We start from the raw sequence: 27,160 nt of genomic DNA, 5'->3' as shown, positions 1-27,160 counted from the left end.
AAATCTTGACATCAGAGCGGTAAAACCCAAATGAAATATACTTTTATTATGGGCTAACTGTGGAAATGATTAGAGGAACATAATCCAATCCCAGCTATAAAACTCAAACAAGCTCTTTTTAACCACTGTTTATTCACTGCACATCATTCTTCACTACAGTTTGACTCACTGGCTCCATCTGTCAGTAAAGAGTTCTTCAGCTCTTAACTTAAAAAAACTAAGAACAACATAGTTTCTAATATTACAATATTTATTGACTCACTACTCATTATATTGCAGAATTAATATCAGACTTGATTCTTCAATTTACAAAAAGTGCTTTTAACAACAAGAGCTTTGTTATTTTTTTATTATTATTATTATAATTATTAATAATAGTAATAATGTCATTTTCCTTTGCTTTATTAAGATGCATGAAACATCTACACGATAAAATGAATTTAACAAAATTCACAAAAGTATATTTGCATGAATAACAATTTCACAAAAGATATCTGTGGCATAAAACCAATAATATATACACTGTACAGGAAATGACAATGTATACTGAACAAAAGAGTGTAGCAGCTTATCTGTTTAATTCAAACGATGATGCCTTGTGTCAGCTAGAGGGTTTAACAAGGGGAATGTACCACTGTGGAAAAAAATAATTTAGCTCATTACATAAATGTTTGTAATGATATTTTTGAACAATTTTCAAAAGCAACCAAAGCCTGAAAATGAAGCATGCAGTAAAGCACACACCTCCTCCGTCATCCCTGCTGTCATCCTCCCCTCTGTGTTAAATGGGGGCTTCAAATACCCTTTGAAGTGCAATTTAACCAGATCATGGAACGTCTTCAGACAGTCCTTTATAAAGAAACAGCAATTCCAATTTAATAACATTAAAATATTGAACATAAAACATTGTAATATTTTAATTGCATTTAAATAGAAATATATTTATATTTTATATATTAAAATAGAACAAGGGCAGCACGGTGGCGCAGCAGGTAGTGTTGCAGTAACACAGCTCCAGGGGCCTAGAGGTTGTGGGTTCGATTCCCACTCCGGGTGACTGTCTGTGAGGAGTTGGTGTGTTCTCCCTTTGTCGACATGGGTTTCCTTCGGGTGCTCCGGTTTCCTCCCACAGTCCAAAAACACACGTTGGTAGGTGGATTGGCGACTCAAAAAGTGTCCGTAGGTGTGAGTGTGTGAGTGAATGTGTGTGTGTGTCTGTGTTGCCCTGTGAAGGACTGGCGCCCCCTCCAGGGTGTATTCCCGCCTTGCGCCCAATGATTCCAGGTAGGCTTTGGACACACCGCGATCCTGAAATGGATAAGCGCTTACAGATAATGAATGAATGAATGAATATATTTAAGTGAAGTTTATCTGAATCATGGCTCACACCTCAGTAAGAGGGACATTATTTTAATTCATACATTCATTGCCTGTAACTGCTTATCCAGAGCTTATCTGGAGTCACTGGGTGAATGGCAGAAACAAACCTTCCCTGGGTGACACACACTCACACATTCACACCTACGGACACTTTAGATTAGCCAATCCACCTATCAGCATGTGTTTTTGGAGCCTGGGAAGAACTCAGAGGAAACCTACTCGGACACAGGGAGGACACATCTCACACAGTCACCCGGAGCAGGGCTCAAACCCACAACCCCAGGACCCTGAGGCTGTGTGACAGTGACTCTACCTGTTGTGCCACCCTATGTATAACATGAGCATTGCAATATTTTGTCCTGTAGCTGAAACTATTAACAGTAGTTGATGTGTTTGTTGTCTCAGATTTCAAAATTCAGGACGATTACAAAAAAAATCCTGTAAATCCTTCAAGTTACCCGTTCCTCCTTAGAGCAGATGTAGGTGAACCACCGCAGTCCCGCAGCTACATGAGTGATCTCATCAGTGTAGATGACTTCCAGGATCTTCACAGAGCTAGTATCTCCCTGAGCTGCGAAGCGAGATAGTGTCTGAGGGTGCACATCTAATCCCCTATGAAAATCATAGTAAACAAGCTGTGAAGCTGGTTTCGTGACGTCATAATTTGTAATAATAAACTCTCCACACAACAGATAAAAAAGACAGTGTTGTATTTGGAAGTTTATGAAACTAAGGGTTTTCCAGATGTCTGCTGAAACCTAGTCGTGGCCTTGAAAGTATTTAAATATACCATAATTCCTCAGGAAACATGTGGAAACAGGAAGTGATTACTAATATGAGCCAAGTATTGAGTAACTCTGCATTATCTCTTCTAGTCAATGTAAAAATTGGACTTGTTTTATTGTATTATATTTGCTCAATGTATTAATTCAGGGGTGTCAAACCAAATCCACGGAGGGCCGTGTGGGTGCAGGTGTTCTTTTCAACCACGCAAAAGCCCCACACTACTGAAAGTCAAGATCTATTGATTAGATCCAATGATAAAAACAGGTGGAATGAGGTGTGGCTTCTGCGTGGTTGGAAAGAAAACCTGCACCCACACGGCCCTCCGTGGATCTGGTTTGACACCCCTGTATTAATAAGTATGAATGGGATCAGTTGGTATTGTAATGGTAACACAAAAGCAGCACCCCACAGAAACAGCAGGCACTGTACTGTGCTGTCTTCTCTGCTATACCTGGCTTCATGGACCATGTGTACTATAGCCAGTCGAGCTAAAAGATCATGTGAAGTTTCCGTTGCTGACTGCCACAAACCTGCAGGAAAATTGACAAAAATTCTTAATCACGGTATCAGCTCCTCAAAATCTGTTTTTTTTATGAGTTCCATACTGACCGTTATGCACTGGAAGGGCACCAAAAGAGCTGCCCAGTTCCTTGATTCTTTGCTCTAATAAATCGTAATGCTGTTGAAATAATAATAAAAACAATCATGTTACCATTTATCCCAGATCATTTTAAGCTGTAATATTTAAATCAAGTCCAGTCACAGACCTTGGCTTCATCTCTGGCTACTTTCACAAAGTCATTGAAAAACTGGCGTGGCATGTAGTCTCCAGTACTAAGCTTGACAGAAGAGAATCGAGCTATAATATCCCAGGACAGGTCAATAGCCCACTGCTCAATGTTGGCCAGTGAATGAAGTAAAGCGATCCTGCTTGCCTGTAAAGGAAGAAGCACAAGATTAGTCATAATTCAGGCTTTCTTATAGGATAATAAAGGCTGAGGAGTTGGTTTTGGGAATACAGAAGAGTCTACTTTATATATAATCTGCATACAATAAAACACAAACACACCTCCAATTTTCATAGTTACAAAATCTGACTCTCCTTGAACACATTCAGAAATGTTGAAGACTGGGAGCTGGGGTGATCAGCCTATTGTTTTGGACTTATGTGTTTTATGCTTTCTGGACAGCTCCACATCATTTCAGACCAATCATTTTGAACTGTCCTCTCACAGTGATTTTCACACTGACACGTATAAATATTTCCCTCCAGTTTAAATGCACCTGTGTTCCTCCTTTTCCGCGTTTGATCCTGCCAGGCTCCACCACGTTCAGAGACTCTGTTCTGCTCGGCTGTGCCGGTGGAGAACACTCCCCAATCTCAGCAATTTTGCCAGTGTCCCACCACATCTGCACATCCTTAGTCAAAAGCACCTGAGAAAGGGAACAACAAACTGCACCTGAAGGAGCTACAGTGGAGGCAGATTTCTGAGTGATGTGTTTATAGGTCTGTTAGGACATGACATAATGATCCGTGATTCAGATTTTCAAAGAGAGACCTCCAGACCTTTTCCTGGGGATCTGGAGTACTAAGGATTTTCTTGGCCCAGAAGCAGAGCGTATTTTCAGAGGAGGCTGACTGTATTTCTGCAGGTAACAAGGTTTCTAGGAAAAGTCACAAAGAACATACACTTTAATAATAACATAATCTGAATGCAAACTATTTTATATGCTTTATTAAACCACTCAATGTTATTTGATGATGTAAAATAAACAATACCCTGTAATGATCTGTTTGTGTCAGGTTTTCTGCATTGATGTTTAATCATTTATAACTGTAATACTTATACTTCTGCTGTCATTTGAGAATGCGTTTTAAGTTAATGATTACTCTTCTTATGATTACTTTTACTGTCTATAACTCGTGTCATTTTAATTACTGAATACATTAGTTCTAAACTTTTGCAAGCTAATTTAAATATTATTTAAATATTCATTTTCCCTCCTTTCTTGTCTAATCTGCTTTGTTTTGTCTGAGCGCTCACCTGTTTTCGCAGTGGTGGTCAGTGGAGCAGGGTAGAGGGCCAATGTTCTCTGAGTATTTATATAAACCTTTCCATCCACTACTCTGACATCATAGACTTGATTCTGTGTTAATGAATACAAAATAACAGCGCAGACATCAAAGATAGCTCAATATAGTTACACTATTAGCTTCATTGCAGCAATGTACCTGCAGTCCAGAAGAGGAGCAACCTGTCTCTAGACTAAAGTCAAAATAATGCCAGGGGCAAATCAAAGCAAGTTTCCCATCTCCCAGGTCCTCAATATCTCCTTGGTCAAGTGGGCCCCCTGTCCATACACCGAGAGATAAAAATAATAAGGAAATTTTGATTAAAAATGAATGACAGTAACAATATAATTCATATTCACAAATTATTCTCTCTCTCTCTCTGAGAAACTGCACCAACCTTCATGAGGGCAGGATGAGTCCATGGCCCAAAATCTTCCATCCTCTGTACGCACAAGAACAATGTGCTCTCCATCATCTGCATAAAACCTTCAATAATAATAATAATAATAATAACTTCAGAGAATATACAATACATATTTTTGTTGTTGTTTTCATTCAGATAACAATTACAAGAAAAAGTAATGGCCGCATCCGAATTTCACATCATTGTTTTTCCTTTGTATGCTTCCTTTCATAGAGTATTTAGAGTATCACCTCTAACTCAATTAGTCAATTTGTTCTTACTTGGTGCATGGTGACTTCAGTTTCGCTGCATCTCCGACACACTGCCAGCTCCCAGCCTTTACCACGTTTTTAAGAGCCTCAACCAAATCCTCTTCAAAGTGCTCCATTTAAAAGAGTTGACTTTTAAAACCTAAGATCCATACAGCAATAAAATATAGCGTAAAATCCTTTTAAATGAATGAAACAGCCCAGTCGCCTGTGAGAAAGGCTGAATCTCAAATCTTCGAACTTCCTACGTAGTGCGTTATGTTGTTTACAATTAACTTCAGTTGTACACCTATTTAGAGCATTATATGTCTAATAAAACGCCATTATATCCGTTAATTAAGCAGTGCGACTCTCTGTATAACATTTAGTGCACTACTTCGGGACTCAATTTGAAATATTACTGCACTAAGTAGGGAGCATAGAGCAATTTGAGATCGAGCCGGAATCGTTTCCTAACATGTTTAAATTCCGGTTTTCGTCGTCCTCGTTTCCAAAATAAAAGCCCAAAATTCTTCACTCAAATGTTAACTAAAATATATTTATAGTTTTAATAAAATAACTTTTCCATCAATAGCGTGCAGCCGCTAAACACCCAAGCGGGAACTTGATTAAATATATTTCCTATGTTCAATTTTCTTAATTTAAATGAACTGTTTAAGTAATGTCATTAAACGTTCAGCCGCCGTACAGTTTTGCTTTGAGGTTAGAAAGCGTTTCATTTCAATAAATGAAGATACATTCATAAAATGTGTGGTATATGTCTTTAAAGTTTATTTCTATTTTCTTAAAAAAACTTAATATGTCATTTTGATGAATAGAGGTTGCTTTACTGTTTTTTTTTTTTGTGTGTGGGGACTTTTATATCAGCTCGTTTTATGTGTGTATTGTTGACTCCAGCCGTTAGAGGGCGGACTAGCTGCTATGTAAGACTGTTTCTTCGTTTGTTTCTGCTGGCGCCAGTGAAGCATTTGGACTTACCGTTGTACTTTTCTTCACCTTTAGACTTTCTTTTTTAAAATTCAGATTTGCTACCGGAAACAACAGCATGCCGATTGCGTGCTCTGCGCTCGGCTGCACTAACCGCTTCATCAAAGGCTCTGAGATCCGCTTTTATAGGTAAGAACTGTTGAACCTACACCACATTTTATGAAACGACTCAGTTGTTGATTAATAACAACAACAGATAGAAACGTCTTATGGGTTAAGCCTCTACTGTTATAGGAAGTTATCACACAAAAGTTTGGAACATTTCTGTAAGGACTTAAATTCTGCTACACAAATACTAGAGGTAAAGTTCGGGTGTTGAATAAGAGGTCATACATCACAACCACTCCAACACATTCTAGAGGTATTACTGAACGCTCCATAATTCCTTTAATATATTCACCAGAAACCAATGTTAAGGACTTTATATCCAACCTGTTGTAACATGAAGGTGCTCCATAGCATCCAAAAGACATAATACACAAGCTGTTGGTTTCCACAATGAGTTCATCGTACAGTAATTACATTTACTAATTATTAGGACTGTCTACAAACATTTGGACAAATAATGTAATTTAAGTTGTGGCTGTTTATGATAGTTTGTGTAAAATCCAGAGTAAAACCAGTAGAATAGTGACACTGAAGAAGTCAAAAGTCAAGTTAACCCATTCTATGCCCAGAGATAAGTATTGGCCTGAGGGATATTAAATCCCCACCGTTGGGTCATGGGGCTGTCAAACTGTGTTCTCTAGAGACGTGGAGTGGCATTCATTACTTTTTCAGAATGAACTTTAAAGGTGCCCTCCTCAGTGTCCCCAGACTGCAGGTCTGTGTTATCCGCTTGTTCAGTGTGATGCCATTGGGGGACGTTTTGCCATTTCCAGGTCCAGTTCCGTCTTTGATGCAGTTGAAAATGAAATGAAATCACCCAGTGCCCTGGAGGCTAGTAACATTTCCAGAGGGCTGATGTTTTAGGTCTCATCTTTTCTGCAGATTCCCGATCAGCAAGCCTCAGTTAGCTGAGCAATGGGTGCGGAGCCTTGGAAGAAAGAACTTTGTCCCGACCACAAACTCCTGCCTGTGTTCAGAGCACTTCCAGCCGGACTGCTTCCGAGATTACAATGGGAAACAGTTTTTGAGGGAAGATGCTGTGCCCACTATTTTCTCTAACTGGTCCAAGACTGGGGGAGATAGCGCAAAGGTTTGTGTCTAAACAGCAGAAATACATTTCAATATTGTTATAATCACAGTACGAAACTGAGCATTTATTAATGATTTTCTCTGAGGCAGTTACATATTTTCAGCGAATTTATTCATCGCTCCATTCAAATTTTCTCAAAACATTGTGAGAATGTTGAATCGTGAATACAGTGTCACGAATGGAACTGAATGTTGAGCTTGAGTGTGTTGTTAAAATTCTAATCAATGAATTTAAAGGTGCAGTCAGTCCTTTTAACCTCGGTGTTTGAAAGAGATTATTTATTTAAATGATGTCTGTACATTGCAATACAGTTTATGATTCATAATTTGGGCCCCCCATTTTGGGGATGGCCATGTTTAAAACAGGCTTAGTACAGAAAGTACACTTCCTGGGTCACAGGGGTGTCATTCTCATGTAAATAATAATCACTGGTGAAAATGGCTGATTGCTCCTCTAAACTGGCCTTATCTAATGGCTATGGCTTCCCTGGATTGTGTATAAAGTAATGAATGCATAACCGCAGACTTGATGGCATCAGTCTTCAATCGGCTTTTCTTTTAATATCACATTGTTCTCCTCTCTCCCTGGACACATTTTTCACAGTGATTGCGACTGGATATTCTGAGCACGTGCTATTAGCTGCAATTAGCTTTGATAAAACTCTTGGGTTTCCTTACAGATTGAATTAAGAAAGAGCAGAGGAGGGCTAGGGACAAAGGATGAATCTAATCGCCTTGGTTCACCCTCTGATGCAAGCAAACAGTTCTCAAAGGAGAGGAGACATACTTCACGAGAGTCCAGCATAAAGGTTGAAACAGGCTTTGCTTGCTTATATGCTTTCGCTTCTGTATTAATCCTGCATGGAAAATGATTCAAATCCACAAACATGATTACAGTGGTAGAACTGTAGGTAAACAGTGAAAATACACTGGACACTTTCTGAAATGTCATGCTCTTACAGGGAAGAAGCACGAGTGACAGTAACAGACGACGAGGAGGGGTGAAATCATCATCATCCACTGACAGGTATTACATTCGTTCTTACACCGCCCAAGTTTTTAAAATGATAATCTAAAATAATGATGTATCTGGATGGAGCTTGAAATCCAGGCATATTTTTGGACTGTCCCCAGTGCAGTGATATCATTGGCTATAGCTTAGTGGCTAACAAGGCAGACAAGGGTTTGAATCACAGCTTTGGCAAGAATATTACACAGTACCCATAAAAGTAAACTGCATTTGTTGTGAGAGAAGTATTTCACCTTAAAGACATTTTCACATGACTTTTATTTTTGGTCACAAAGAATTTGCACATTTAGTAGTGCCACATTTAAAAACAGCCATGGAACACTGTATCATACTTGTACCATGTACCAATACGAGGTGTGTGGGGGGGCAGCTGTGGTTCAAGGTTAAATAAATTTGGTGGAGTGGGGGAGTCTCGCACACTGGATATTGAACTGTGGGTGGAAGGAGGAGGATGAGGATGGAGTGTGAGCTGCTGCCATTGCTGAATAATTGCGACTTGACGGCAGCACCCTGAAATGACTCTTTAAACAATGTATTTTGAAACACAGTAAATGTTTTTTAAAAATGATTTTACCAGTATTAAAACATTTTTCCAATGCAATAAACATTGATATTGACTTATTAATTGTTAAATATATAGTTTTTGGTCAATTTTTTTGCTGTTGTGCTACATATTTTCCAGTTTTGAACCAGATTGATTATTACATTTACGTGTTTATTATGCATACTGATTATGCATGTATTTAAACAATATTATCAATAAAAACATTGATCAATATGATATTTTATGTGTTCTCTATTTTACAGACAAGGCACAGCAGCGAAGAGTAAGGTGTATGACGGCCAGGGTCTGCTGATCTCCTGTGGCCTGGACTTGTGTGACTGTTTGGATTCAGACTGTATGGGCTGTTTTTACCCCTGCCCTGACTGTGGCTCCAGAAAGTGTGGGGTTGAGTGCCGCTGTGACAGGAAGTGGCTGTACGAACAGGTGGAAGTAGAGGGGGGCGAGATCATTCGGAATAAATATGCAGGCTAGGCAGGATAGAGGAGGTTTTGGATGGGTTAATGTTTAATGTTGTATGCACGGAAATAAACAGTAGTTCAGAAGAGTGTTAACCTCGTTATTTCAGTAACAGCTCTAGCTCATGGTAAAAACTCAGTTTCTGCTGTTTATACACTGTCTTGTTTGTAGTATTCACACACACGGACACAGCTGAACAGTTAACGTGAGGTGATGAAATATCTTTTAGCATTTTCACACTTGTAATCAGCGTGGATGGGATTATTGTAGAATCACAGCTGTTGAGCTGAGCTGGTTGAACACACTCAGTGCTGCCATAATATTACAGTTATTTTTTTATTTTCTACATTCATTGTCCTTTTTTATCCTCTCTGCTTACCACATAGATGCTCTTTGCCATACTACCATTACATATCATGACTGAACTTCAAACCTGAATATACGCTCATTCTCTGTCACAGTTTACTCCTGTGAAAAAGTGTTGGTTTTATTAATAGTACTTGTATTACCTCTCCTGAAATCATATCCACTAATTCTTCTGCACACGGCGGTAGTGTCTTTGGGAGCATTAGTCAATGCAGTTGAACCATAGCAATAGTAAAATATAATGGAGGCAGATGTGGTGAGTGAAGAAAGAATACAATGTGATTTAAAATTTAATTTGTTTTAAATAAAACAAAGGGAAACCACCAAAGTCGTTTATCCGGTTACTGTTATTAGTTTCCACACTGTGTTCCCAAATAAGAAGATTCTGATACAGACACGGGCCACAAATCAAATACAGCAGTATTTGATTTCTATATCATATGAATCTCAACTACATTTGGGGTAAGAGGAAATATATATAAACTAGATTTGAGCTGGATCATTTAGTTACGATGTAAATCAGAAAGACTTTCCTGGGTGAGAGTGTGTGTGACATTAAGAGATATAAAGTAAGTGCCCAGGACAAATGGTTATAAATCGATGGTGCTATTTTTATAGCCATGAAACAAAAGTAATTTCTAAATGGTAGAGAATCACTTCAGTACTCTGCAGAAAATTTGATCATAACGTCTGTTCCGCTGGGAATAGTTTCATTTCAAGAATTATTGGTGGGTTCTGTTTTTCCTTTGTCATGTGTACGTTCTGACATTGGCCGTGCTGAGATATTTGCTTCGTGTTGCCCTTCATAGTGGGTAGATTGGACATATTGGCCTTTGAAAATCCAATCAAATGTGTTTTTTCTTTCATCCCACGCTGTAGCCTGTAAATATAATAAGGACTATTTTGGGCTTTGTGCACTATTCAGACGTCCAAAGCAGCTGTGACTTTTTGTTACACTGCTGTTAGAACGGAGCTGTCTATCTCCAAAACAATAAGTTACAGGAGAAGGACAAAACATTCTTAAATTTAAGTCTTTTTAAAGCATTTCCTTTGGTCAATTTGATGTGAAAATCTGTGCCAGAGCAAACAGCAACTTAAAATGACAATGTAAGGAAAAGTGAAGAACTACACAAACGGGGTTTTGTTGTGTGAGTGGCGATTGTATCACTTTTACTTCTGAAAGATTTGTTCATTAAAGGTTTTCTGGGTTTTGTTTACCACGTTTGTGCCTCTAATTGTATTTCTATCTGCAGTTCATTCGTCTGTATCCCAGATACAGTGTTTGAAATTCATGTTGATTCATCACTAATTTAATTATGCAAAATGAGCCAGGATCATGGGTCGTGCTCTTTGGAGTAAATACAGGGTTTGCTCGCAGAGAGGAATTTCATAATTGGTCTCTAAAGAACAATTATAAGCTGTGGTAAACACCCGCGCACACACACACTCACATTTCTCCTGCGGTGTGTGTGAGAGAAGGAAAGAGAGAGAAGCAGCTGGTTTGTTACAGAAACAAAAGCTTTAGGCTACTGCTGCGTATAAGATCTTTTAATGATGCACTGGTTACATGCATGGGTGATACCAATCAAGAGGCCCACCATGTCCTCCAATAGCAGGCAGGGGTCAGCACAGGAACATTTCTAGAACGAGAACAAGACTGAGATACTTAGTGTTGATTATTTTGGCCTGTTTGCAGCTGAAGATTTCCGCACTTGTCATTATGTTGAATAAGGATTTGGTTGTGTTTAGTCACACATTAGTGAGGTCAGGAACCGATGATCAACAATTAGTTTGGTTTCACAGCGGCCTCTCCAGATCATCTCAGAGGTATTGGATGGAGTTTCGTCTCCCCAGAAAATGCTGGAGGTCTTTTTACTGCTTTAGCTGTGGCTTGGCATTGTTACAGACTTTTGGACATCGTGGAATCGGAAAGGAAGTATTGAGCAAATGTCATGACTTCGAAAGTAAGCACTGCTGCCACAACTAACATATTGACTGCTTATGGAGTGCTGCACAAAATGTAGGCCTCTGGTCTGATGAAGGTTTTGTAGGATTTCTGCTTCCATCCCAGGATCCAGAGCCATTTGGTCAGGAAAGTGTGCGTTTCAGTAAATTCAGTAAAATTTCTGTAAATTTTACATCAGTGATTTTCAATTTTGAAAAATTGGTAAACACAACACTTTATATTGAAGTAACCTCAGAACATTAGAGGAAATGCTCGTATTGTTCTCTATCATAAACATCTCATCGTCATTGTACTTTCAATATTTTGGTATTATAAAAAAATGTAAATATTAACTTTAAATTTACTTAGTTTTTTCTCCAGATTCTAAAAGTCCAGGTTTTGAAACGTTGTCCCACTGTGAGACCTAGTGTTATAGGCATTTAATCATTGTAAAAGGTAACTTTACAGGGGAAGATTTGAAATAATAATTCAAGTTATCTTAGATATATTTTTCCCACCTATGCATATTTATATTATTTATAATTTAGAAACCTCCCTTGGTGTTAGCATCCAAATGATATGCTGATAACTTAGCAACTAACATAATTAACAATGACTGTAGTATTTAAGGTAAGAAGCAAGGTGCCACTATTGTTTGTGATCTATGTGATAGTTTGAGGTGATGTGGTGCTGATGCTGGTTCCGGTTCAGGTGTTTCAGTAGTGGTGGAAGTTGTAGCAGCTGCTGGGCTGCATGCTGAGCGCTCCACAATCTGTGCTGTCTGTGTTACACTGGCTACACTCGCAGCTCAGAGCCACAGGGAATGTGAAGGGCGAGTCCTTCGCTGCCGGGCAGTCTGTCAGCTGGACCGTCTCATATGTCCACTCCCTGAAGTTACAGGTGTTCTGGACATATGGTGCCACTGGACTGCGGTAAGCTCTCTCCTGAAAAGTGACATCACAAGGGTGAAAAGATCTGAATGGACAGGCAAATGCTCCTTTGCAATATTATATGAATTAATTCAAACCATGTGCGCTAATTTGTGTTGAAGCCAATTTATCTGCTGCATATTTATCAGGTGATCTGTTATCACAGTAATTTCAATGTGCTTTAAATGGTTAGATGCATACAAAAGGTGGTACCTGGTAGTTTAAAGCATGCATAATGTGTCAGTGGAAGGTTGCTTCACATACGTATGGGCCTTCTGTTAAACAACAGGCATCAGAGGTCTATATAAGCTACATTTTTTTCTAGGCCAACTAACTTTATAGTAATTTTATTTTTGAAAGACCTTTCATAGATAGATGCAGCTCAAAGTGCTTTACAGAAAATTTTTTAAACAAAAATGTTTATAAAATATGAAAGGGTTACAGGGCAACCAAAATTAAATTCATAATTTTAAATGAGAAACAAATAAAAACAACAACAATAAAAAAGGGTAAAGTAAGTAGTGCAAAAAAACCCCCAAAACACCTAAAAATGATTCAAAATTATTATTTAGTGTTAGTTCAATTTAATCCTGAGTTTTCTGTTAAAGTGTATGACCATGGCACGTTATTCTCTATCACTAAGCAGTTCCGGATTGGGTTGTGTTTTATTTCATATTATAAACTGCACGTTGAATTGTCCGGTCCCACTGTCCAATCAGAGACTGACTGATGGATGTAAACCCCTCCACTCCTATGAGACAAATGTGGCTTCAATCAGGTGAAGAATATATATATTTATATTTTTCTCCTTCAGAGTTATGAGTTAGAAATGTACATATGTCTTTTATATGTTTTATTTTTGATGCTGAAACTAAAGTAAATGTTTCTTTGTAAGACACATCCAGGTCAGCAGATAAAGAAAATAGAAAACTAACACTATTTAAATATGTTAAGATTACACATTGCAGGGATGTGACATGTCACTGCTTGTGTACTCTGCCATGTGTTAATGGAAAGATTATTTTAGGAAACTGATGTTAAATGAGAAAACATCAGAGGGTGATATCACCACCTGCAGTAAAAATAAAATCTCACGCACCCTATATGGCCAAAGGTTCGTAGACATTCCTTGTAAGTTTAGTGCCCCCATTGTCCAGTGCCAAGCGTGAGCTAGAGGGATTATCTGCTTGAACTCTACAAAAGAGGTGCATTCATTCATTCATTCATTATCTGTAACCCTTATCCAGTTCAGGGTCGTGGTGGGTCCAGAGCCTACTTGGAATCATTGGGCGCAAGGCAGGAATACACCCTGGAGGGGGCGCCAGTCCTTCACAGGGCAATACACACATTCACTCACACACTCACACCTACAGACACTTTGGAGTCGCCAATCCACCTACCAACGTGTGTTTTTGGACTGTGGTAGGAAACCAGAGCACCAGGAGGAAACCCACACGGACACAGGGAGAACACACCAACTCCTCACAGGCAGTCACCTGGAGGGGGAAGCGAACCCACAACCTCCAGGCACCTGGAGCTGTGTGACTGCGACACCTACCTGCTGCACTAATGTGCCACCCTGAGTTGCGTTCAATTGCCTATTAATAAATGTAATTAAATAAAAAAAACTTATATATATTGCATAAGGAAGAAAAATTCTCTGATAAAAACGATTGATTTATGACCTGGGTCTGTTCTTTCCTTACTCTTAGTTTTTGTCTAGGTTCCGACGCACCTCAAGAATAAATGAATGCACAGTATACAAACTACATTTGCAGAAAATTGGGGCATGTTCTAAAAAATGCAAGAAAATAATAAATAGAAATAGATAACATTTTCATTTTTTTCTGCCAAATCTATATATTTTTTAACCTAATAATATTTTTGTAAATATTAAAAAAAGAAGCATCCATCAAAGGCACAAGCAAGAATGGGTTAGTCTTCACCACTAAGGCCAAACTTAATGAGAGTTCTGTCAGTTCATAGACAATGTTTCTCAGTGCAATACTACTACAAGGAATTCATAATATGAAAAAGATTCAAGGTTCAGTGGAAATCTTTGTGTGTAAAGGCCACTGCTGAATATGCGTGTGGTCATCAAGCAACCTGAGACTGTAAAATGCAAAGATGAATCCACATATTAATTTTGAGCAGAAACACTGAAGTTCTCAGGGTCCAAAGGCATCAGAAATGCACAGAACTACAGTAGAAACTACAGAGTACTCAGACGAGTCCATGTTGCAGCTTGGATAATGAATTCTATTTGCTTTAGTGCCCACAGCATGGATGAATTGCATCGTTGATGGAGAGGCATTTATTTGTATTTGGAGATATATATACACTGCTGTCCAAATGATCAAACATCAGGAATTCCATGTCTATTTCAGCAGGACAATTCCAGGCCACATACACATACAACAGCGCGGTTTCATAGATATAGTGCCTAGGCTTTATCGCCTTCCTGTGGTTCAGATCTGTCTCATTTAGAAAATGGATGGTGCTTCATGAAAAGGACGCAGTTATCCACAGAATGTTGAGCAGCTAAAGTCATTTATATAGCAATGATGTGCAAAGATTCAAAGATTAGTATCTTGAGTTCCTAAAAGATTAAAAAGTGTAATTAAAAGATAATGTGATGTGCAAGAAATTTTTGAGTTGAGTTTGTTTATATTTAAAAAATAGCATTAACAAATACAAATTAATCACTGACAACATGCTTCTGTTAAATTTATTTTCAAGTAAATTACCAAATTACAGATTTAGGTCTTTATTGCATTTTTAATGTATCAAAGTTTTGGGAAATTGAGTTTATGTACAGTATCCATTGTTATGACTGTATAGCACAGTTCTAATATATTTCTAGGTTTGTAGCTGGTTATTCAGTCTTGTTGGTGTTTGTGATATATACCTGAGTCTGGCAGAGGCCAGCACAGGACGTCGTGTTTATGGTAATGCAGCTGCCACATTCCTCAATCTCCAAGGCGATGGAGATGTTGGAAAGGCAACAGCTAGCCTTGCACTCTGACCCTGCGCTCACCAGCATTGGTAACAGCATCACCAAGATGACCATGTGCATCCTCACCTGGGAAATGTTATGTTGAATATGTCGTTAAATGCTAGTTTTAATATATGTTTACTTAGTAAAATAAATCATTTCTTAATCTCTTACAACAGTCAAAGGTAAGCAGAGTTGTAAGTGAATGTACAGGATTATTTTCACTGATCCAGATAAAGGAGGTTACCTGGGACAATACACTCAAATGAATGTCCCAAATTGTTCTGTGATTTGAACTGGTAGAGGACCTTTACATTATGTGGAGGTCGTTTACATCTAGAAGGTTTTTCAAACCCTCACAAACCCTTTCCAATAAGAGGCAAGAAAATGATAATTTAAAACTGAAGTTCTCAAACATTTTGTGGAAAGTAACACCACTGCACCCCTTCCTAAGGTGGTCACAAACTTTGTAATATATAGAGTCTGTCCTAAAACCTAGTGAGCTGTCTAACTACAGAGCATTTTACGTCATAGTGGGACGTAGATCATAATCTGGCCAAACTTTAAGGCAGCATCGAACCCTTCCTCATCCATTAAGGCAATCCCATGATGCAACATTAGAACAGAGCAAAAATAATTTAAATTGCTATAAAAACAGGAAGATTAGAATCCACCGCACTGGAACATGGAGGAGACGGTAGCTGCTGAGGTAAAAAAAAAATGCATGTTGGGTGTGGTGGGTGGGAACAAGCCGTGATGCAATTGCTTTCTAATGCTGCATGGGACCTACACGACTCTACTTGACTCTGCACAGATCTTTTGCTTTTCCACTGGCCAAATCTGGTGCCTGGGCCCTGGAACTGTGTAGGTTTTCAGTCCCAGCTCACTCAGGGTTCCAGCCCACTCAGGGTTCCAGCCATGCTGAGTAGGTACTAAACGGTGATGTGTGAACCCTGCTAAGAGCTGATTGGCCAGACAAACGCGTCTCACTGTGAAATGCAGAGCTCATTCAAATCCAGCACAAACTACCGCTTGTTAAATCTCTAAATTTCCAGTAGCTTTCACATTTATTTTGATCGGACTCAACAACAACAGCAGCTTGTAAGTTCACCTCGAGGTGTTTTGAAGAGGTTTATATGCTCCTTGGGCCGATGGCTGACGAAATATTCCAGTGAAAGCCGAACATACAACAAGTAAAACTGATCTGTGAGAACTGGGGCGCAGAGCCAAAAAAAAACAAAAACAACACGCCTAACTTTACCACCGCTGTTGTTGTGGTTTTCGAAGTCAGCGATTCCTAGAGACCGGGTTTCACCAGGGACCCCTGCCAGAGGAAAATGCGATCCGAGATGTATTGAGTCGAGTCGTGTAGAGCAAAACCCATGCGGTGGAAAAGCACCATAGCTAGAGTGTCTTAATAATCTGGGACAGACGACTGTTAGAACGTTGTCTACTTAAACAGCTGTCTACATATTCAGTGCCTACTTAGACAGCTCACCAGGTTTTGGGACAAACCCATAGTGTACTTCTGCAAACCCCAGAAATTCGTGTCTGCCAGTTTGAGATCTGCTTGAAAGGTCCTCCTCAGACCCAAAAGTTGTTCTTCTATGGCTCTAACTCAAGAAACCTTTTCTTTCTAAGAAAGCAGCCTTAACAGAAGACAATCTATGACAATTAGATAAGACAAGAACTGTCTAATGAGCCTCAAGAATAGTGAAAGCAAGTGAGGTTAGCCTTACCTGCTGGAGATTTCCTTGTGTCATATTCCAGCTTCCTCTACTAGCCATCTTACTTATACCTTCTTCTCAGACCATACACCCACCTTAAGGGAAGAGGGGGCTTTTGAATTATCTTACCATCATATTTCCATTCAGGTTCTGAAGGTAGGGATATCCTCTGGAGGTGGACACTAATCCCCAAAGCCATGTATCCTTGGCATTTAGCATCCAGGCAAGGGTTTAGTCTAGGCTTCAAGGCCATACCTCCTACAAGCTCTTTCACAATGATCACTGCCCCTACTTTCACTGTAACATTCTGTAACCTGTGGAACATGGGCATTGCTTGAAGGATGCAAGCAACCCATCATCAGATAAGTGTTTAATGTTTGGTTGATCCTGTCCTGTTCTGAGCATTGATTTCCCTTTGTTCTGAGCATTGATTTCCAAGAGTCTTTTCCCCCCCAATTCTGTGGCAAAGGGAGTAACCACAGACTGACCTTCTGCCAGTCAAACTGTTAATTTCACTGTGAAACTGCACCATATCCGTATGTACCTTGGTATAGCTGCAATCTGGGTTCATCCCTGTGGAACGTTTACATAAATATAAAAGTTTAAAGACTACAATCTCAGCTAAAAGGGACCTACATTGTGGGAACTGGAATCAAGCATGTTCTTAAAAACCTGTACAAGAATAGAATCATTCACTGAAATATGCAAAATGCTCTATGAAGCGTAAACAGATTACACACTGTGTGTAAAATACAGAGCTCAAGAGATACTTAAGGGTCAGCACAAATCACCAAAATGCTTTGTAAGTTGGTTATTGTTGAGGTTAACACTTGCCTTTTACACAGCTGACTGACTAGGGTTTGATTCCCAATTTAGACAGGAACAGCACATTACACAGATAACTGTCCTTGGGAAAGACCTTTAATGGTGCATTAGACTGTAAGTTGCTCTGGACGTGTGTCCACCAAATGAAAGATTAGCTAATTTGAATAAGACATTAGCCGTTGAAAAACAGTACTTTCTCAATACAAGGCCTTTAACTGTAGATGTGCCAGTGAAAACCATGCTTCATCTTAATGTCCCAGTATGTCTGGGCTGAGGAGTTATGATAATTGAATGAGCCAGTGGTGTCTCTTTGGCAGCTAGGCGTCTGCCAAGAGAAATGTAGCTCCGGGTTTCTGAGATATGAGGTGAGGTGGCATATTTTAAGATAAACTCTTCAAGAATGAGGCTGCTTTATATAGAACCTAATAAAAGTCTCAGAATTAATGGGTTACAATTGAGCACAAAATCTCCATTGAAAGCATGTGTTGTGAGACCACCCTTTGTTTTATCAGCGCTAGCTTATTAATTTCAATAGCTCAGAATGCTCATGAGAAATAGCCTCCTGAGATCTGTGGTCTCTAAGTGATTTAATTGTGAGTACAAAGCTAATAAGTGGTTTGCTGTGTGTGTGGTTTAAGCCCACTGTTATAGTCTTAAATATGCTTTTGTTAAAAGCCCTTTTTTTCTTATTTTTTTGTTAGTCATTATTCTGCGGCTTATTTATTGATGTTGCAATTAAATGAAGTGCTGTCAGATACGTGTGTGAGGTAAACAAATGCTCATTTTAAGTTTTTCGGGGACGTCCCAGTGAACCCCGGCCCACTGAATGGTAATGTGACCATCTGGCCTTGGCCACTTCATAAGTCGTTACACAGTAAATGTCAGCTGGTGAAATACTGCCCCCTGGGTTTAGCTGGTCATACTGCATTGCTCATGACCCACAGCAAGCCTTTTTATGGCTAGTGTTAAAAAAAAATCAACCAAGGCCAAAATCAAGACACTGCATTGAGAGGAGAATATCTTACTCATGTAAGGTTCCTGGCTCTCAATGCTCTAAGGAGCATGGGTGACATGTGTGATACGTTACCAGACTCACTCGAGTGTTAGTGAAATACCACTGAAACACTTTCTGTATTACACCTCCATAACTAATGAATAAATTATCTTTATTATTATTATTAGAGCAGTTCTGTCCTTTGAGACCTTTTTAAATCCACATTACAATATTTTACCTTCTGACATTAAAAAAAATGTTGTAATCTACCTGTTAAGGGGGCATTTTCAAGTAGATGATTAAGATATTAAATTCATTCAGAGTGCTATGATATAAAAGGCTCAGATCCAGTGCCTGATGACATTCTTTGACAATAGCTGTACAGTAGGTTCCTGGCCTATTTTTAAATGCATTCTTTTCAGAGAGGTACAGCCAGGTTATAGTCCTTATATTGCTTATTTAATACAGCTTTATCACATTAAACCGTTAACAATATAATATATAAAACATTAGAACGCTTCCTACAAACAATATGGCTGCAGTTGCATATTAATCCGCTGATGATGTAGTGTTGGCAACAGTTGAAAAAGAAGTGGTTGCAGGCTTTACATGTCTTAGAGTAAGTGATGAGGTGGAACTAATGACTACAATAGACTTTATAATATTTGGATAAAGGTGTCTGTCAGATATTGTAAATATAATGTAAGCTACTTGAATGTCAGATGGCACTGTGTGAGAAGCCATCATGCTTCTGTGATATATATATATATATATATATATATATATATAGTAACATATTCATTCATTCATTCATTATCTGTAACCCTTATCCAGTTCAGAGTCCCAGAGTCATTGGGCGCAAGGTGGGAATACACCCTGGAGGGGGTGCCAGTCGCCAATCCACCTACCAGCGTGTGTTTTTGGACTGTGGGAGGAAACCCACGCGGACACAGGGAGAACACACCAAACTCCTCACAGACAGTCACCCGGAGCGGGAATCAAACCCACAACCTCCAGGTCCCTGGAGCTGTGTGACTGCGACACTACCTGCTGCACCACCGTGCCGCCCTTTAAAGTAACAGAGAAAATGTTTATTTAACAACATACACCGCTGCATCAAGAAATGCATCTTATACTCTCTTACTCAAGGAGAAAGCCATATATCAATTATATGCAAAAACACTGGCAGGTTTTCTGGGCTCAGTGTCAGGTAATTTAGGTATTAGAGAGGCATATCCTGCCATCAAGTTACCATCTTTCCCCAGGAAGTCCATGGTTATTTCAGCAAGACAAACTAGGCCTCTTTCTGCACATGCTACAATGGTATGGCTTAATAGACACAGAGTTTGTGAGCTTAAATGTTTTGCCAGCATTCCAGCTCTCTCTCTCCTCTGGCAGGTGAGGAAGACAAGAATCAAGGTCTCTGATCATGAATCGTGATCATGAATCTAAAACTTGTGAAAACAATGACTTGACATGCACTAGTTCACATCAAAACACTCTGCATGGCTTTGTTTATACTTCCCATTTAAGTCAGCGGAACAGCAAATACGGCTACTTCCCATTTACCTCTATAAAACTCAAAGACCCAGGAAGTTAAAAAAAAAACTTTTGGCAAAAAGCTAACAGCTAAAGGCTAAATAAGGGATGAATGTTGCGATTATTAGTTGACTACCGGTGACCTCCTACGATTGCTGTAAATTACACTAGATCGGGCAGAAGGAATGTGTAGAAAAAAGCAAGTCATGTGACAGCTGTCCACGACAATGCAGTTTGGCAGGTTTGATTTTATTTGTATGTTAGCCTTTGCAAAGATAATTGTAAATATTTTGTAGTTTAAGTGCTTCGTTAATGTTGATGTGGGTTACACCATACTTTCCTCTCCTGTGCGCAGAGGCGGGCGGAGGGCATAGCGGATAAGTTGCTTGAATTCTTCGTCTAGCTTTGATCCGGAGTTCATTTAAAGTAAAAGCAACTCTGCGTACATTACCTCCAAGCACAGCTTCCAAGTGACATACAGCAAAATTAACCAAGCACTGCAATTGTGCAAGTGCTGAAATCCAGCTCAAAATAGCTCCATCCTCAAGATGTTCCTTTCGGATTTGCATCACACCAACTCAACTCAGCACAGGCCTTCTCTGTCATTTACATTTTCCATGGCTCTTCCATTGTGATGGAGACCACTTAGTCAGGAGCTTATTTCATCAATACAGAAATCAACTTTAATTCCTCAGGCTAAATTGTACTTGCGCCTAGGCAACAGTGCAGTAGACCACAGTACTGCCCTTGAGGCTGCTGCAGCCCTTATTTATTCCACTGATTTATGAAATCTGCATAACAAGCATTAAGATGTAAATAAAGTCATTCAGAGGGGTTTGATGCACAATGTTCTGTTCTAGAGAAATGTGCTGAGTCAGACTGTTCACAGTGGTGGTGATAGGAACCAGACATCTCAAGTGTTTAATACGTCTAAATGCTGCTTATTAAATATGTATGCTGAAGCTACCTATAAATGTACAGGTAATATGTAAAGTGATGGTTGTTATTACATGTCAGTGGATATTATTTTGAATATTTTATAAGCTATAAAGGCTTTATTGGTGTTGTTGACACTGTGACCTTTGGTTCAGCAAACTTTCTCTTCAGATTAGACCTGTTTCAGTGACTATTTTTGCCAATTTTGATGAAAAATAAAAATGGTAATTCACCTTGACTCCTTTACGACGTCTTTAATGTTCTCTTTTAATGCTTTGAATATTTGCTTTCTGACATTTCTTGTGAGGACCCCTGTTCAGACACATCACATTTTCATTTCTGACATAAGGAACAAATAATTAGGCAAGTCATATTTAACAGACAATTGCACAGACGCCTCAGTAAAGAAATCAGAATAAAATCAGGATATTCAGTCTTTGTTGTGCCTACTCCTTAGTGATATTCCTTTTCAGTTTATTCTGCAGCAGTTTGTCCACACATTCAACACAGTCCTTGAAGTTTATTTCATTTCCTGAACCAAGTGATCCACTTCAGTGAGTTCATTTGTGTTTGGTGGTTGTAACATTATTAGGCTGCAGACATTATAGCACTCCAAAACCGGAGACCGTATTGGCTATATCTTTAGGAGATAGTGAGTTTGAACCGCAGTGACGCCTCAGCCACCTGTAGCGCTCTCTGGGTGGGTAGGGTGGCTCTATCTTCTCCCCATCACACATTCATTCATTCATTATCTGTAAGCGCTTATCCAGTTCAGGATCGCAGTGAGTCCAGAGCCTACCTGGAATCATTGAGCGCAAGGCGGGAATACACCCTGGAGGGGGTGCCAGTTCTTCACAGGGCAACCAACACACACACACACAATTTTAAGTCGCCAATGTGGGAGGAAACCAATGCGGAAACGGGGAGAACACACCAATTCCTCACAGACAATCACCTGGAGCGGGAATCGAACCCAAAACCTCCAGGTCCCTGGAGCTGTGTGACTGCGACACTACCTGCTGCGCCACCGTGCCGCCCTTCCCCATCACACAGTGTAATACAATCAAATGCAGACATCTGTGAGCATTTAGAGTTCTTCTCCAAGCGTGTTGAGCTGTTTGATGATGCTGTTCTAGCCACAGTTCAAAAAGTTATTTACATCTTTTTCATCATCTGCTGTGCGGTCAAAATATTCAGGAATTCTGGAGAAATCTCTGTATGTGTAGGACAGGAACCACCGATAACTGTGCATGCTCTTCAAGTCCTCAGTTGGCATTTCAGAAAACCATTATCAATTAATACAATGTGCCACTGCCTTAAGAAATGCATCTTGATACTCTATTAACTCAAAAGACAGCAATATTCATGCAAAAACTGTAACATATTTACTGAGCCCCAGCTTAAATCAGATGGTATTACTCAATATTTAGAAATACATATGCCATCAAGGGTGTTCTCCCCGTGACTGCGTGGGTTTCCCCCAGGTGTTCCGGTTTCCTACCACAGTCTAAAAGTGTCCATAGGTGTGTGTGTGTGTGTGTGTGTCGCCCTGTGAAGGACTGGTGCCCCCTCCAAGGTTTGTTCCTGCCTTGCGCCAGATGATTCTGGGTAGGCTCTGGACCCACCGCAACCCTGAACTGGATAAGCGGTTAAAGACAATGAATTAGTTAATGAATATGCCTTCAAGGCAATATATTCATTCATTCATTCATTTTCTTTTCCGCTTCTCCATTTCAGGGTCGCGGTGAGGCAATATATTTTTCCTGGGAAGTCCATGGTTGTTTCAGCAAAACAACCATTGGAATCATTGTGACCACAAGCAAAAGTCTTGCATCAGGTCCATATATATATATATACATACGTGTGTACCCTAATCCTAGCCTGATAAGAGACTTTAGTTTGTGCTCACCCTGATCCTTTCTTCATGATATATATATAACTTCAAGAAAATATACACACCATAGATTTAATTATATTTTACAAAATGTAAAACTTTTTACAACAACAAAACTTTTCCAGAATATTTATTGTATATTATTTTAACTTTATTTGTATTATATTCCTGAATGTGTTATTACCACTGATGTTTAGTAAGGAGCACTAGATTTTTAAAAAGTAAAACACTTTAAATCAGAGGCGATTGCTCTAAGACTGCAAAGGAAGCTCAGCTTCCCCTAAAATGTCAAAAAATAAGTGATCATATATATTTTGTTGTGTGTACATGTCATTGAATAAATATGCATTACAACGCACTCAACTTTTGTTCAGAATCAGCTTCTTATCACTGGTAAAGACGCGGCTTTCCTCTCAATTATTCCCGCAGATTCATGGTGCTTTAAACAGTGTGGACGCGTTCAATAGCGAAACAGCGAAGTGCAACGAAACGAGAGGAGCCATTGGATAAATGCTGGGCTTTGTCCCGCCCATCGGACGCTCAGCGTCTCTGGGGCTATGGGGCAGTGGGCTGGCCTCGGCTGGCCCGGACGCTCAGCTTCTGCATGATGATTGGATGATCTGACTGAGGCTGAATCCCTTTTTGATTGACAGCGAAATGAGCGAATCAGCGATCCTTTGGTGTAAATATCTGTAGGAGCATTACATTTTCATTCTGTTCTAAGTTGAACCAGACTTTCTTAATCCTCTTAACGTCTTATCACCTCTTATCCTCTTCTTTGTTAAAAACGACTACTATTTCTGGTGGGGTTTTTGTAGCTGCTTGTGTTTGGAGACTGACTTCTATCACTCTTTCTGACTTCTATCGCAGTTTCTAGCGGGAGCTGCTGAGCCCCTCCACCGTCACAAAGCACCCACAGGCGGACACACTTCACATGGGCCAAGGCCGTTTAAGCAGCCTAGCTCTGCTGGCCATTGAGAGGACACTAGTCAAGTCCCTGGAAAAGACGCGTTGTTGGTACGACAGGGTCACAGATCATTTTGTTGAAAAGTAACGGAGCGTAGAATTTACGTATAAATAAACCACACACACCGAAATTGAGGTTCCCCTCCTTGAAAGACCTGCTTTAAATATCTTAATACATCACACTTCCTCGATGTTGTGAATGATCTCAAGTGTCTTTTAATCAGGGTTCTTACTTTATGTCAACAGATGGCCGGTCAGGTCGCGAGACTGCAGAGGGCTCGAACTGCAGTGTCCTGCAGCAGCCACCTGGTGGTGCTCGAGGTCCTCAGAAACACACACACACACACACACACACACACACACACACACACACACACTCTCTCTCTCTCTCTCTCTCTCTCTCACACACACACACACACACACACACACACACACACTTCTGAATTATTGTAGCTAAATAATGCAACAGTTACACCAAACCCAAATATCATTGCTACTATTGTGGGGACATTCGGTCCTCGCAGGGATAGCAAGACAAGTTCAGACACACACACACACAAACACACACACACACACACACACACACACAAACAGACTGAGGCGCGCGCGCGCCCAAAGGAGCGAGAGCGCGCTTGGCGGACAGATGCACGGCGCGTCGCCGTTTACCTCCCGCTGTGTCTGTGTCGCGCGCCATCGTTAAACTTTCAGTCACCGCGACTGTGGCATCTCCTTTGATTTCACCGGATCGTCACTTGCTCGTGCATTCTCTCTGTCTTTGGCAGGAGGGGCAGTGTGTGACCGTGCTCTCCTGCAGCGGCGCATGCTTTTATTTTTGGGAGGAGGGTGAGAGAGAGAGAGAGAGAGAGAGAGAGAGAGAGAGAGAGAGAGAGAGAGAGAGAGAGAGAGAGAGAGAGAGAGAGAGAGAGAGAGAGAGAGAGAGAGAGAGAGAGAGAGAGCAGGTGCTGAGGAGGATGATGATGGTGGTGAGAGATCCTGTTGAACGGAGACGGCGCGCGGAGCAAGTGGCAGCATCCTTGTCCTCCTCCTCCTCCTCCTCCTCCTCCTCCTCATCCTCATCATCAGCGGCGGCGGCGACAGCATCGTCCCTCGAAGGCGCGCGCGCGGTGTGAGGGTGAGATGGTCTGCGGGGGGCGCGGCTGCTTTGCCGGGGATTTCGGGCGCGAGGGCTTCACGACGCCCCCCATCTCCACAGAAAGGGGCTGGAGGAGGACGCTCAGGAGCCATCCTTCTACATCCGCGCGCTCCTCGTGTAAGTGGAAGGAGGGGAGGGGGGGTCGTTAGGCTGCGTGCGTGAGCGAGACGCGGGGGTTTTGTGATGAATTGCATAATAATGATCTCTAATAACACTAATAGCACGGATTGTCTCCTGTTGCTGCTGGCTTAGTCCTGCTTTATCAACATGCTGCTAGAACATCATCATCATCATCATCATCGTCATCATCGTCGTCGTGTTTATTGTAATAGTTCTATTAATGTCAAGTATAATCCATAACGTAACTGTCATTGTTATGACTGTGCAGTTACGTTGTTATGATTATTATGGTCATGGTTATTGTGATTGTTTGTGCATTGGAACCAACCACACGGTGCTGTCAGACTACTGTGATTGTTGCCCTCTTAGTAAACAATACAGAAGGAGGTTCTAGACTAGAAGACCATTTCAGAGACACTTAATAGCACTACAGCACACTCATCCTCACAGAGAACACCATTTCAGTAAGAATTCTAATGCACCTTTGAGTGTTGGTTATGTAAAAGCTGTACAGATCCCACCTCTGCTAAACACCCTCTTAGAAAGGGGTTCTTGAGCAAAAACAATGGTTCTGTAGGTGGTTCTTCCCTTTGTGATATAACCCCATTTACCAACGAGAGACTGTGTTCCATGCTTCTCTCTCTCTCTCTCTCTCTGAATGCAGCGCCGTGACCTGTCTCTGTTGCTCTCTCTCCTTGTCCTTCGCAGCTGTTGCTGGCGTCTAAAAGAAAACACACCGCCACTGGAGCCCCCCGCACCACCTCCCACCATCACGTCCACCTCCACCTCCACCGTCCACTGCCCAAACACAACCTCCCTCAGCACAAAGATGACGACAAGTACCCCTCTCTGACCAAGTCGGCGGTCTCACTCTCGCGCACGTGAGCGCGCACAGCTGACCGCCAAGGACAATTCGCAGCGCTTTGGGCATATGGAGGACTGTAGGACACGCACCGACCCCCTCACGGACTCCGGAGGCGCCGAGCTGCGTTTGTTGCGCGCAGAGACCGTGGAAAGTGCGGAGGCGCGCGCCTGCGCTCTGTGACTCCTCGAGGGATTTGGGAAAACTTCTGGAGCTAGACTTCTTTCTCGTCGTCTCCGGAAACCAAATGGCGCGACTTCAGGGCTAAGGTGCAATACATATATGACTTTTATTGTAGAAATCTTGCAAAACTAATCCCTGCTCTCTATGCTGTACAACCAGGAAGACTGTAAGCTATAGTGTATGCTCTAGAATAGTGCACTGTAGAGTGAATACAACATAGTTTTAAAGTTTGCACTGTACACAGTCTGGTTTTAGAATTGGTGTAGTTTGGAACTTGTCCGTAGGGCACTACATAGCGAATAGGGCATAACCACAAGTGTATGCTGAAATGATATAGTGTGAAGGGCATAGTACAAGACGTAGCACACACTAGTGCCCTGTGTGTTTACTAGGACACAGCCCAAATAACGCATTATATTCTAACAATGGCATAGTTTCCCCACAAACCCCAAAGTAGTGCACTACAAAGTGAACAGGGCACAGTTTTAGACACACCCTGGTCTCCGGCAGGGCACACAGAGCAGCATGAGGTCGATCGCAGTACACAGTGGGCAGCGGCACTAGTCAGGGTCACTGAAA

General features: G+C 40.7%; 3 protein-coding genes across 3 annotated transcripts; 1 reads left to right on the top strand and 2 right to left on the bottom strand.

The window, feature by feature from the left end:
- Positions 1-396: 396 nt before the first annotated feature.
- LOC136677231 (uncharacterized protein HI_0077-like) lies at positions 397-5,352 on the bottom strand. Its single transcript, XM_066654704.1, has 12 exons — positions 4,925-5,352; positions 4,638-4,726; positions 4,400-4,518; positions 4,212-4,314; positions 3,734-3,831; positions 3,451-3,600; positions 2,934-3,101; positions 2,776-2,845; positions 2,618-2,696; positions 1,839-1,992; positions 745-849; positions 397-634 (listed from the first exon to the last, which is right to left on the bottom strand). The coding sequence occupies exons 1-12, from the start codon at positions 5,029-5,031 to the stop codon at positions 602-604; spliced, it is 1,275 nt and encodes a 424-aa protein (XP_066510801.1). The 5' UTR covers positions 5,032-5,352; the 3' UTR covers positions 397-601.
- A 465-nt stretch (positions 5,353-5,817) lies between these two features.
- Positions 5,818-10,715, top strand: LOC136676857 (ARL14 effector protein-like). The gene is made up of 5 exons (XM_066654124.1): positions 5,818-6,028; positions 6,890-7,097; positions 7,777-7,905; positions 8,059-8,123; positions 8,934-10,715. Exons 1-5 carry the CDS (start codon positions 5,958-5,960, stop codon positions 9,160-9,162), a joined length of 702 nt encoding a protein of 233 aa, XP_066510221.1. The 5' UTR covers positions 5,818-5,957; the 3' UTR covers positions 9,163-10,715.
- A 1,459-nt stretch (positions 10,716-12,174) lies between these two features.
- Positions 12,175-15,463, bottom strand: LOC136677100 (gonadotropin subunit beta-1-like). The gene is made up of 2 exons (XM_066654509.1): positions 15,296-15,463; positions 12,175-12,402 (listed from the first exon to the last, which is right to left on the bottom strand). The coding sequence occupies exons 1-2, from the start codon at positions 15,461-15,463 to the stop codon at positions 12,175-12,177; spliced, it is 396 nt and encodes a 131-aa protein (XP_066510606.1).
- Between the last annotated feature and the right edge of the window lie 11,697 nt (positions 15,464-27,160).

This window comes from Hoplias malabaricus, chromosome X2 (genome assembly GCF_029633855.1).
Source record: "Hoplias malabaricus isolate fHopMal1 chromosome X2, fHopMal1.hap1, whole genome shotgun sequence".
NCBI classification, from domain to species: Eukaryota; Metazoa; Chordata; class Actinopteri; order Characiformes; family Erythrinidae; genus Hoplias; species Hoplias malabaricus.
This window is presented reverse-complemented; position numbering and strand designations above follow the sequence as displayed.

Bases quoted from the DNA above. Each gene is read 5' to 3' on its own strand.
- LOC136676857 (XM_066654124.1), top strand. From the start codon at position 5,958: ATGCCGATTGCGTGCTCTGCGCTCGGCTGCACTAACCGCTTCATCAAA. The intron at 6,029-6,889 runs GTAAGAACTGTT...TCTTTTCTGCAG, and splicing joins TCTGAGATCCGCTTTTATAG to ATTCCCGATCAGCAAGCCTC. The intron at 7,098-7,776 runs GTTTGTGTCTAA...GTTTCCTTACAG, and splicing joins CTGGGGGAGATAGCGCAAAG to ATTGAATTAAGAAAGAGCAG.
- LOC136677100 (XM_066654509.1), bottom strand. From the start codon at position 15,463: ATGCACATGGTCATCTTGGTGATGCTGTTACCAATGCTGGTGAGCGCA. The intron at 12,403-15,295 runs GTATATATCACA...GTCACTTTTCAG, and splicing joins CTGGCCTCTGCCAGACTCAG to GAGAGAGCTTACCGCAGTCC.
- LOC136677231 (XM_066654704.1), bottom strand. From the start codon at position 5,031: ATGGAGCACTTTGAAGAGGATTTGGTTGAGGCTCTTAAAAACGTGGTA. The intron at 2,846-2,933 runs GTCTGTGACTGG...TTATTTCAACAG, and splicing joins TAGCCAGAGATGAAGCCAAG to CATTACGATTTATTAGAGCA. The intron at 2,697-2,775 runs GTCAGTATGGAA...ATTTTCCTGCAG, and splicing joins TGCCCTTCCAGTGCATAACG to GTTTGTGGCAGTCAGCAACG.